Source organism: Lichenostomus cassidix, chromosome 5 (genome assembly GCF_008360975.1).
Source record: "Lichenostomus cassidix isolate B80296 chromosome 5, HeHo_3.0, whole genome shotgun sequence".
Lineage (NCBI taxonomy): Eukaryota > Metazoa > Chordata > Aves > Passeriformes > Meliphagidae > Lichenostomus > Lichenostomus cassidix.
Window position 1 is genome coordinate 42,920,291 of NC_139486.1, and position 12,595 is coordinate 42,932,885.

At 37.5% G+C, this 12,595-nt stretch overlaps 1 protein-coding gene across 7 annotated transcripts in view; it reads right to left on the reverse strand.

The window, feature by feature from the left end:
- Positions 1 to 3,710: 3,710 nt before the first annotated feature.
- The window catches only part of IFTAP (intraflagellar transport associated protein), a 40,068-nt gene continuing 31,183 nt past the window's right edge, over positions 3,711 to 12,595 (reverse strand). For 5 of the 7 annotated variants that reach the window (XM_085062646.1, XM_085062645.1, XM_085062644.1 and 2 more), the window contains 2 exons: positions 10,932 to 11,062; positions 3,711 to 4,357 (listed from right to left, as the gene is read on the reverse strand). In XM_085062646.1, the coding sequence (XP_084918772.1) occupies positions 4,193 to 4,357; positions 10,932 to 11,062 (296 nt within the window). In that variant the 3' untranslated portion in view covers positions 3,711 to 4,192. Of the gene's footprint in view, positions 4,358 to 4,388; positions 8,156 to 10,931; positions 11,063 to 12,595 lie in introns of those variants that run through there. The other 2 variants (XM_085062649.1, XM_085062650.1) reach the window with 2 other exon arrangements.

Here is a 12,595-nt window from a genome sequence, read left to right on the forward strand (position 1 = left end):
GCAGCACAAGACTGCTGGTTCAGCTCCTTTGGTCACTATTCATACCCTGGTGGGACCAAGCTACTGCTTAGAGTCCCGAGTAAAACTCAAGGTAGAGGACAACAAGATATAAATCAGCCTGCTATCCAAGCAGACACTTTTATACCAAATGTCTGTTTACCCACACTATGATGTAAATGAAGTTGCTGAGCAACCAGGAATTTGGTCCTATTTTTACTTCTGCATTTAGAGTATCATCACTAACTGAGAGTCTACCTTTGTAAGAAAGTCAATTCCAAGATAAAGCAAAGCCCATTTCCAATCCTTGCCAATATGCAGAGGGGGAAAAATGCTTTAAAGGAGGTTGTCGTCTTTGGTAGTTAGGTATGTAATCAGGTTTCATGATTCACACAGGACTTGAAAATATATGTGGTATTTTTTTAAAGCAAAAATCAATGTTTTAAGCACCCACGACTACAGTAACTCCTAAATTACCTGTGTAGTATCTGAACAGTTACAAGATATGTTTTTTAAATTTCATTTGCATTGGCCCTTCATTTAAATCTTTTCCCATAATGATAATGGGTCATATACATAACTATATATTCAGTGAAGTTAAATCAGGAATTGATTTGGCTCCATATTCTTTCAGCTAAGACTGTAAATACCAGGCTCCTGTCTGCTCTGTATGAATACAAATGGCCTCAGTGGAGTTCTGCCAGTTTATAGCAGCAGAAAATCAAGGCCAGAGGATCAAAGGGTCTTTTCCATAAGAGCAGGGATTTGTTTCCATGCCATCTTCTTCACAAGGTTCTGAATTATCTGGTGGGTTATCTCCATACTAAAATTATTTTCCTTCAGTGGCATCGTGTCTATACAAGTGTATACCAGGATACCTCTGTGCATTAACAGAAATATATTTATACCCATAACAACATCTGAGTCAGATTTGTCTGCATCTCTTTTAATTTCTTCAGTCATTATCTCATTCTTCCACAACCATTATCTAAAAAAATAATTACTGTTCCTTTTGCAGTCATGAGAAATAACCCTGAGCATCAACAATCTTTCACCTCAGCTAGCCAAGGAAACAGCCCTTCAATTTCCTGCCCTGGTGGAAGCATTATTTCCCATAAAACTCAAAGAGTTCCTCCCCATAACTGAGGATGCATCAAGACTGTGGAAACAGTCAGTATTCTTCTAGCAATACCAAAGTTAGCAACAACTTTAATACAGATAAGCTCACTGACTGATAAGGATGCACTTTAGACATCAATGAAGTAATGAATACAAAGGGATTAGGGAGATGAATCACACAGCCTTCTCTTCCAATGGGTTCAACCAGTGTCAGAGATTTTGCAGTTCAAAATCCTTGTCAGTGTGGGAGGGAGAAAACTGTTCCCTACTGCAGCAGCCCCTAAGTCAGTCCCAAGTAGCACTCCAACTTTCCTGTTCCATTTTTGCCTTTAATTCTTTTGGAAAACAGGCAAAATGTTTTGAAAAGGCCATAAATAGAAAAGATGAATGTGCCTTGCCAAACCCTGCTGAAAATATTAAATATTAAAGAGAATACAAGCTACAAGAGGAAAAGATATATATTATTCAGACTTCAAACCACCTCACAAACACTGAAACAATTCCAGGTAACTAACTCCATGAGCAAGTATAAAATTTAACATGCACATAAAGTATGTTCTTAAAAATGACAACCTGGTAATGGCTAAGAGGAAAATATGCCTCCTGTGTGAAGGGTAATCAAATAAAAGGTACAAGCCAAAAACAACCACAGGGGCAGGCCAATAAAATGTCATGTTCAGAAAATGTAGCCTATATTGCCTAATCTTCACTGTGATATTCATGTCTGTTAACAAAGAGCAGAAATCTAACTCATGAGTGGTGTAAATGTAAGTGAATTATTCCCATTTCTCTGTGTAAGATGAATGTCACTAAAGAGTTCCAATTTTGTTGGGTATTCTGCAGCAAAGTGTTTCTTTATATCAAAGGAAACCATATAATGACTATACTGAATGACACTTATGGAGCATAATACGTACTCTGAACATTTGGTAAGAATCATCTGCTCATGAGAGAAGGAACTGAATTGCTGGATGTATCCCTAATGGACAGTGAAAAATTGATAATGAAATGAATAGAAAATGCACTTCAGAGATTCCAGAGCTGATTTGGCCTGAAGAATATTATAAACCCCTAGACAAGTTTTCTCATTGACTACTGGCAATAGCATTCCCACAAGACTGATCTATAGTTTGTGTGACTCACACCTTTCTAAAAAAACCGCACACAAGAAGCGCCTAATTCACCATTCCACAAAGCTATGAAAGTTCACCTTTACAGCTGATTCTTTGTCTGCAGAACAGCAAACTCTGTACAGAGGTCTCTCAGACAGAAGGTTCCTTACTTTATCTTTGCTATACATACATATGTTAATGAGGTTGTCTCCCTTGTTTTTCTGTTGAGGCTTTCAAAGGCTGACCTTGCTACCATTGTGCAGCACTTCTCAGTTTTTCTCCCACATTTGCTATGGAGCTCTTCCAGAGCTCATTTCTTATCCTTTGGATTTATACACATTATCTATGTCTTTCAGAAGACAATGAATTAATAATTAGATCTCTTCAGAAATTTTTTACTGAAGGTTTCACTGGAAATTCCAGTTGGATCTAAAGCACTTATTTTAAAATATCTTGGGTCCAACAAAGCACTTCATTGAATTCAAATAAATTCCTATTAAAAAAAAAAAATTCAAAAAACCCAGCAGAATCTGCTACACAGCCAATTACATTTTAAAAAACATTTTAACTACAGTGCAGGCATCTTTTTAAGTGCAGATGTTAAAAAAAATTCTCATTATCTTCGACCAGCAAGTTCCTGTACAAAACAGTTTTTCTATACAATGTACTTGTAACTTTGTATCAGGCTCCTTAAATATCTTCTGCAAGAGCTCTTTCATTTCTGTTTTTCTTTAAATCTCACTCTTAAATTATATCTCCTAATCGAGGTAAATACCATTCCTCAAAACCAACACTATTTAGATTTCAGTGGAGCATGATTATGGTTTACAAAACTACTGATCCAGAAAATCTTCTTTGGAACATCAGAACACCCTTCTTTGCTTTTGTAAATTGCTGACAATGAAGCAGCCAACCGGCCACAGAGAATTCATCCACAGCCTTTAAACAAACCTACAGTTCGGTGTCCTGTCAGTTTGCTCACGCACTCTCACCACATTTACCATGCTGATCACTCACTTCAGAAATAATGGAGATAGGCCAAGGACAAAATGTTGGTCAGTTAGCTTTACTGAATGCAGTTATACCAGAAGATGACCAATACTACAATGCAGCATTGTGATGTTAAACCAAGCCTTGATAACAAAGCTTCTACAGTTAGCTGAAAAGAAAGGATTCCGAACCCCTCAGAGAGTGTACATACTACTACCTTGTGTCAGAGATGCACATTCTTCTCTCCCACCCATATGACCTTTACTCAACTCCACTTTGCTGTATTTCAGTGATTCAGAGTGTAAGCTATAAGCTGGTATTTGGAATCATCTCCTGTGAAAAAATGTAAAATCTGACAGCCTTTCAATGCCAGTTTCTTTAATGGATGAGATTGCTATTTTTTCCTCCGTGTGAAAAGGGATGGGTTTTTTTGAGCAGTTACTGTTTTAATTTTAGGAGTTGTACCACGTCAATTTTGATCAACACAAAAAGTTTGTTGGAAACAGGAATATTTATTTTTTTGCTGAACTGAAGTAATTCAAAAGACAGAGAAAACCAAATATTCCCAGATTTATTCACTCATGTAATGCTATACATTTAAAGAAAAGAATTCATAGACTGATTTGTCAGCTGCAAAAAAGCTCTTACTTGCATTACTGAAAGAATGAGGTAACTGCAGCTTTAGGACCAGCTTTGTACTACTCAGGAGCCGAGTCAGTACCAGATATAAGCAAGAGTAGCCACGATGGTATTCTGGAATCCACCAGCTTGCTTTGGTCCTATGAAGAAGTCACTCCAGCACACCCATCCTGAGCCAACACAGGCTCCAAGGCACCTTGGCAGAATAAACAACAAACCTTGAGGATGCCATTTACTGGCCATGCAGATAAGAACACTAAATAAGAATACAGTGAGGAACTATATTCATCCCATAAAAATGTCATTCCAACACCTCTGCACAGAACACCTTTGACTCAGTCTTCAGCTCCTGCTGATCTGACATCTGTACTCGTTTTCCTCCCTTCAGACAACTCTTTAATGGCCTTCAGCTCAGCTTCAGAAAACTTAGGGGTCAGTGCCACATTGTCATAATCAAATTCTTCATCAACTGAGAATGGTTGAACATCATCCCCTAGTAGCTGTAATGAGGAAAAACAGATACATAAATAATATTGCTGAAAGTGATAATAAGGAAGCTCAAAATATAAACTTCTAATTAATATTTAATTAAACTATTTTTTCTGACTCTAACACCCTCAGCTGATTAAGCTCTTTTTAAGTAAAAGAATAAATTCAATTATTCAATTTGACCTAATTTAAGCCATTTAATGTGCCCCATTTGTACAGTACTGTATCTGAATGAATATCATTAACTAATTTTGCTCAAGGCAAGGAATTTAAAAACCTCCCTTGCACACATCTATTATATTCCTGCCACTTGTAGCAGCAGGGCTGTGGGGATATGGAGATGTTATATGCAGCTATGTTAAATTTCAATGACAGATTCCATATCCTCAGAATTTGGGTAAGTATGACATAAAGCTTCAGCATACATGCATCTGATATAACATGCTTCCCAGAACACAGCTGCAGTGGAGGAAAGGCCTGCAATGAGCAAAATGACACATAATCAATTTTCAGACTCCAATAATTTTTTTTCCACCATCTCAAGAGATACAGAATTGGTTGGTTTGCATTTCTTGCATGACGAACATAAGAATCTTACTGCATTTGCCAATATGTGCTTTGTTGACATATTGTATAGCATTTCTGTATTGCTTCTGGTTGAAATATTTTAGAATAAACACTCTGCCTATAATGAAAACAAATAACTGTGACATGCTCCATGCTGATAAGAAACTGCAGGGGGCCATGACATGAAAGGTTTATGGTAAGCAGTTACATAAAATGAATTCCAGGGCAACACAGGAGACACATCTTCACTATTAAAACTGTATAGGAATGCTCCCTATCCTATGAGAAGTTAATTTAAAATGCCTAGAAATGTTTTTTAAAGATTTAAGTACTTCAGTATCAAATCAGCAAAACATTTAAACACATGCCTATTTTTTCAAGCTTCTGACAAGTCCTCCATGAAGCCCATGACTACTGATGTATTTGAAATTAATACAAGTATTTGCTGAAAAGCAGGATGAACGCTCAGCATCTTATGATTACTGCTCAGTTTAGACGGCATAGTACCCTGCACAATTTGATGTGACATTTTCTAAGAAGCAGCATTGACACAGTTAATGACATCTAATAAGTCAGGGAAGTGGTAGCTGCATTCCTCTCTGGTGGCTGAGCACTTGATAGACAAGGCAGAGAGCATCTGGGTAGTGTCTACATCCTTTATTAATAAACTGTAATGTTGCATGAATAACCAGGAAATATTTTTTCTGGGATTGTATCATTTTATTAATCATCTGTATTGCTCAATTTTCTAGGGATCTGGCTTACATTGGCTTCATTAGATGTTGGAGGATCCAGATAATCCTGGATGGAGACCTGTTGACCATGGGCATTTGTAAATGAGAAAAACTTTGTAGATAGAGTTGTTCTAGAAAACACTATTCATTCTGCACACAAAGACTATCTTGCTATATTTATAGTCCATAGACTATCCTAGGTAAACCATCATTAACTTTTATAAATAGCACATTTGAAAAATGTTAACAGGAGATAAAGCCTGCACAGAAGCTCTCATTCCGATTAGAGATAAAGCCAACTCCTTGACCTCCTCAGCATATTCATGTTTATTTTCATCTTTTCCACAGGCAGAGCCTCCTAGAATTCCTTGTCAGTAAGGTTGCCAGCAACTGGGTAACAAATGGTAGCAGCAACCAGAGTTTTAATACCTGTCTTTCATTTGCAGAAATCCAAAACACCCTTCTAAAATGCAGTGCAAGGCACAAATATTTTTCAGTTATTTCGGTTGTAACAATATATTTTACAACATTGTGTTGGTTTTGACTGGGGTAGAGTTAATTCCCTTCACAGTGACTGGTATAGGGCTGTGTTTTCAGTTTGTGCTGAACACAGGGTTGATAATTCATCAAAACCAGAGATGTTTTTGTTATTGCTGAGCAGAGCTCACACAGAGCCAAGGCCTTGTCTGCTTTTGATACTGCCACGCTGGGGACGAGGCTGGGCGTGCATGGGAGGTTGGGAGGAGACACAGCCAGTACAGGTGACCTCAGCTGACCAAAGGGATATTCTAGACCATATGACATTGTATGTCAGCAATAGGAGGAAGAAGTAGGAGGAAGAAGGAGAAAAGGGGAGTTTGGAGTGATGTCGTTTGTCTCCCCATGTGCAGGTAACCACTGCACATGGTGGGCCCTGCTCTGCTGGGGATGGCTGAACACCTGGCTGCCTGTGGGAGGCAGTGAATTAATTCCTTGGTTTGCTTTGCTTGTGTGCACTGCTTTTGATTTCCCTATTAAACTGTCCTTATCTCAACCCATGAGTTTCCCTGTTCACCCTTCTGATTCTCTCCCAATCCCACTGGTGGGGAGCAAGTGAGCAGCTGCAGGGCTTGGTGTCTGCCCAGGGTTAAGCCATGACACACATCTAAGGTAACTAAGCTAAGAAGAGTTCAAACTACAGTAAGCCTTTAGAGGGATTCTACAAAAGCAAATATATTTTTCTCTGTCACCATAGTTACAGAAAGTATACACACAACCCACTATGACCTTGTCTTGGCCTTCCTGTCATTCCAGGAACATTTTATGCAGATACAGCGAAATACTGGAAAAACTTTTGTTTACAAAACTTGACCCCAAAATGCTAACTGAAATAAGATGCCAAAATAAAACATACCCAACTTCGCCCTGTTAACAATTATTCTGTTACCCACTCATTGCACATTTGAAAAGTTTATTCACACTGCATATTTATCAGTCTGCTTCAACTCTCAAATGAATACTCGAAGCATTAGGGATTTCTTTTTTTCTTCTTCTCCCAAGAAGCCATTGACTTCAAACTTCCATGAAGACAAGCAATCTAAAATTTATATAGTGCAAACTACAATTTTGTTCTATGTCAAAAGGAATGCCTTTTACAATAGAACACTGAATCCTCTGAGCTGATCAAGTTATTATCTTGTTATTTTTGCCTAAGGAGCTGAGAGAAATATGTGAATTTCAGGTGTCTAATTTAACATCTAATTGAAATCTTTTTGAGAGCTCTCTGGGAATAGAATCCTGTTCTATTAGAAAACTGCCAGTTTGCTTAAGATTGCTTCTGTGATTTACTCTCTGAAGAAAAAATCACTTTCATTTACAGTTCCTGCATGTCCAAATTAAAGTAGGGAAAGAATGTAATATTCACATTAATAACTGAAGTATTTTGCTAGAGGTTGTTTTACAAAGTAATATTGTAAATAAAATACCTTAAAGTTGACATTTTCAGAAGTCCATTAATAATTGGCAACTCAGTTCTTTTATTAATCTGCGCTGAGTTACGCTTAGCTGAACAGCTTGTCTCTGCCCTTCTAAAACTTGTATTTCTGTGTAATTATGGCACTCTATGATTCACTTGTTCAAATTATGTAAAGCATGCACGTACACTCACCAATGATTTCATTGCATGCTCAAGGGAAATCTTACTAGTTCACTAACAATAAATAAATAAAAAAAGTGGGGGGAAGCATATATGCTATGACCTCATATAAGCTTAGTATACACTGGGGTACTGAGGAGAAAAAAAAGTTTGTCTTCAGCTTGGGGCACTGGACTGGAAGTCAATAAATCTTGACCAATTTTCCACTTCTGCTTCATCATTCTGGACAAGTCATTCAATCTCTGTGTCTTTACTGGCCTCTGAGAAGATGTAACTTCCATCTTCTTTCACTTAGTCAATCCTGTCTTTAAGTTCTTCTGTGTTCTTGTTGCATTTATGCACAACACGTAGCAGAAAGAAACCTCAGCTGAGCCCTATCAGTAAAACCTTAAACCAAAAGAACTCAATGGAAGTTGTGTTTTAGGTGATAAATGTTGCCATGCCACAGATTAAGATAAAATTACAGACATGCTAAATACTTTTTTGAATGCTCAAAACACAGACAAATAAAGGAGAATATAAGGGTAGAATTCTTCTTTCCTAATCCCAGCCATACAAAAATTAGGTTTCTAGACTAACGTAGCCAATTAGCCAAAATGGCCCAGACAGAGCCTTTGGATGGAGATATATTACATCCTACAACAAATGCCCACAGCAAGTGGGATGAATCACTTTCTGGAGTTGCTTGTCTCCGCTTCTTGGTGACTAGAGAACTCAAACTACATTTAAAGCTGAAGTTAGGTTAGATGAATCCCACTTTGAATGCATGTTTATAGTGAGTGGATGGAAATTATGCATCAGCTGCACTCATATGGATGCTGAGAGGGAAATAGGAACAAATAAAGACACGAGGAAGCAGGCATTAAGACATAAAAATACCTTGATATCTTTTATGAAAGAATATATATTAAGTAGAAATAAAGGAGAAAATAAATTTCTGCGTAGGGGAGGGAAATGTTCTATAATAATGTATTTCAAGCATAGAATAGATGCTGGTTCAATTTGCAGTGGCCTGTGGGAGGTCATGTATGCTCCACTGTCAATATTGAAATCCTGGAATATGTTTATGTCTAAAGTGAGGAAAGAAAGATGAAGCAACACCAGTGGGCAGCACAAATAATTTGCTGTGTCATTCACTAAGCCACTTCCTAACACCTTTTGACAGAAAAACATTTTCAGAGAGACAAATTGTTCTTTAACAATTATCCAAGTTATAAACTGGGTCTTAGCAGAGCTTCTTTTTTTAAACCTTCCCTAGCAATATGTTGAGAGATACACAATTTACCCTAAAGTGCCTCATAAGTGTTTCCATAGCATAGGCATTTCTTATCCTGCTATTTTTCATACAGAATGGTCTTCAATTCTCTAAGAAAACCAATTAGGCAGCCACATTCTGTTGTCCTTCCCTAACAGATTTGTTTTGATGGACAGAGAACAGTCTCATTTTAGAGCAGAGATGTCTCCAGGGAAAATCCTTTTCTCTTTCTAAACTAGTCCTGCCATAAGCAATGCAAGACTTAATTTTCAAGGCAATGACAATTTGAAGCACTGAGGGATTTTAAAATGGACCTGTTCAGTCTTGACAGTTCTAAAAATCAGGCCACAGCTATATTATCTAAATGAAGGCAAAAATATGTTTATAATTTAGAGGAAAGACTGTCTTCATTTTAAGTAGCCTGCCACCAACCAAATGGTTGTGAAAATTGTCTTTCTTCTTGAAAAATGTAACAACTCATAGCCAATGTAATAATACTCAGTTTCTTTCATAACCCAACTTTCCCTCAAATGGAAATGAATTTTGCATGCAGTCGGATCTTTATCTATTTTTCATGAACTATAGTTTAAAGAATCATATGCAGTCCTTTATGAACACTGCAGGCTGCTACAACCCTCCTTCTTTGGTTTTATACCGAAGTTATGAAATGAGAAAGCTGTAAAACCTCATTCTAGTTTTTTGGGTTTTATTTTGTGTCCAATGGATATATCTAAAGGCAAAAACCTTGAATTATGTCAATCCTTCGGGAAAAGAGTGAGTATTTTTATTCACAGAATGGTGGGTATTAAAGCTTGAAAGGTCATTTTAGAACATCTACTTTTTCCCAAAGTGGACTTGTTCCTTATAGTAAAGAGTTTATTGCAAGGAACTAAACACAATTGAGCCCTGGAAAGGAGGCACCATATGCAGTGCTATAACACCAAACCTTCTTTGGTCACGCGTCATTTATAACTTGATTTAAGCCTCATGGGAACATCCATAATCTTATGAAATTATCAAAACTGGCCCACTTTAGCTGGGAGCTAAACTTCAGCTTCTTATTGCAATGATCAGGCAGGGGAAAAGAGCAGTGAAGAATTCTCTGCAATAGAAACACCCCCAAAAGTTAATGCTCACGCTGACTATTTGGATAGGAAGCTTAACGACAAAATAAGCCAGTGAGCAATCCACACCTTCTGTTGCAGTTTGAAAAGAACCAAAATTCTGAAGGAAGACAGCAATTCTAAATTAAAGCTTGCATTGGCTGTGTCTGATTAAAAGCCTCAGAGTCCATACAGCAAACCTCTCCACCAGACCCTGATAGTGCAGTTTCTCAGCAGCATCTCGCTACTACTCATTTCCAAGGGACCAGATCTTAATTCTGACCACACTGTATTCTAAAACCCTCTTTCTTCTTTTAAGTGTCATGTTAAAGGGATCCTTCACTACCTCCTTGCTGCAGAAAATGGCTCCTATATTAAGCCAATGAGTATGCCATAAGATCATGCGATCACTGGAAAATTAAATGGTCCATCATTCCACATAAGTAAGGATTGTTAAAAGGCTGAAAAGCGCAAGATTCTACTTGAATATTCTGTGAGTTACACAAATTAAATATTAAAAAGCCCACATACCATTTGAAGTACTGAAATACACATTTTGAAAATGTAGGATTATATAGCAGCAGTGTGCAAGATAGAGTGTTTATTTCAATTCTTAACATATTTAAGAATTCATTATCCATTTAAAAATTAATAACATGACTTGTTAACTCACAGCAGTTCCACATACTCCATCTATATCCCTCTGTTCTTGTGGAAATAACATTAGAAGCCAATAGGAAAAAAAAATACCCCAAAGCCCCAAAGTCTGAATGAATACATCTGACCTCATACCTCTTGGGCTTTGCTGGCCGAAGGCTGGGGAACTGACAAGGCTCTGAACTTTGGCTGAATAGGCTTATCAAAGAAGGTTGTACAACAAGCCACTGTCTCTTCCACCTCTCCTGGGAGAACTAATGACCCTGCTGAATAAAAAAGAGTCAACATTAATCTTCCACTCAATGCATAAATTAGCAAAATCTTGTTAAAATCCTGTAGTGCTCAGACATGGGCAGTAGCTTGTCAGTCAAAGTGTGATGTACTTGTTGTTGCATAAGCTATCATTGAAACACATTCATGCAGTCCTGAGCTAAAATCTAGATAGTAATACTGTATTAAGGAAAAATCAAACTTGGCTGAATACAGACAAGTAGGTATTCTTTTATAAGGGTGCTGAATTAAAATCTGGATGCAGATGCTCATGAACTCAGAGAGCACCTGGGATTACATTCCTTTCTTTCAGAACAAAGATGGAAGTTCCTCAGCCGAGATGTCTGCAGTAGAAGTTATAAAATACCTTGCCTGACACTGATGAGCTGAGCAGGCTCATTCATTTCTATTCTGCTAGAGCTTAGCCACCTGTACATTGGACATAAAGAATCATTGCAAAGTATCTTAATATGACTCTTACAAAACATTAAGTAAAAATACCTGGTGGAAGTACAAAACATTAAGTAAAAATACCTGGTGGAAGTACTAATATTCCCCACTACAGTGCCAGATGACTCTTGTCTAAAGATATTTCACAGATGTTTGTTTCTCCCTGAGCTTTCCAAAAGACATACTTGAGAGGACTTCCCTATATCTGGGATGGAGTGACATGTAACCTTTCCATATGGGCAGGATTTGTCCCACAGTTCACAAATGCACAGTTTTCTGAATCACTTTTCCTTTACAAACTTGAGCAAAACATTCATACCAGGACCAGTGGGTTTGCATTCTGTGACAGACCAGAAGGATACGCCTTAGGTTTAGAAATATCTTTTAATGTGAATCAATCTCAGCTCTGCCACAGCACAGATGTGTCCATCTTGTCTCAGTAATGTTTTTATGAAAGAACTTAAGGGGACCATATGTCTTGCAATTTAGTCAAAGGATTATGTAAATCTACCTACTATTTTTTCAGCTGATACACAAGTTTCTTTACAGTTTTATACTACATTTACATTTCTCTTGAAATCTCAGAATAAATTTTCAAAGCATTGCTTAAATGTTAGTTAATGGAACCAACAAGAGACTACATAGATCCAGGGTGAAAAGGATGAAGTGGCTATTTATCTCTATCTGCACGATTTTACCACAGTAATGGAGTCATGGACCTCTCATTCTCCTGTGGATCTGCACTTGAAAATAAAGATTTCCTAATGAGGTCTTTGTAAAAAAACCATGATCAAATTCTTCATTTAGTTTTCTTCTGGGTATCGTGTGCTATTTAAAAGCCAGCAGGGTTTCGAATTGCAAAGTAGAATGTTCTTTTAAAAAGCGTTGAATTAACTCCCTTGGGTATTTCATTTCTGGAGTTTTGTCTCTTGGTTCATGATTCACATATAAGTGGGTTTGTTTTCACCCCTATTCTCTTGGTTGCTTATGTCTATCTCCAGCCATCTATGTGCTTTCAGCACTTGCTCTCAGCATAGCATCTGTTCTGATTTTGCATGAGTTATATGAGAGAGCTTTCT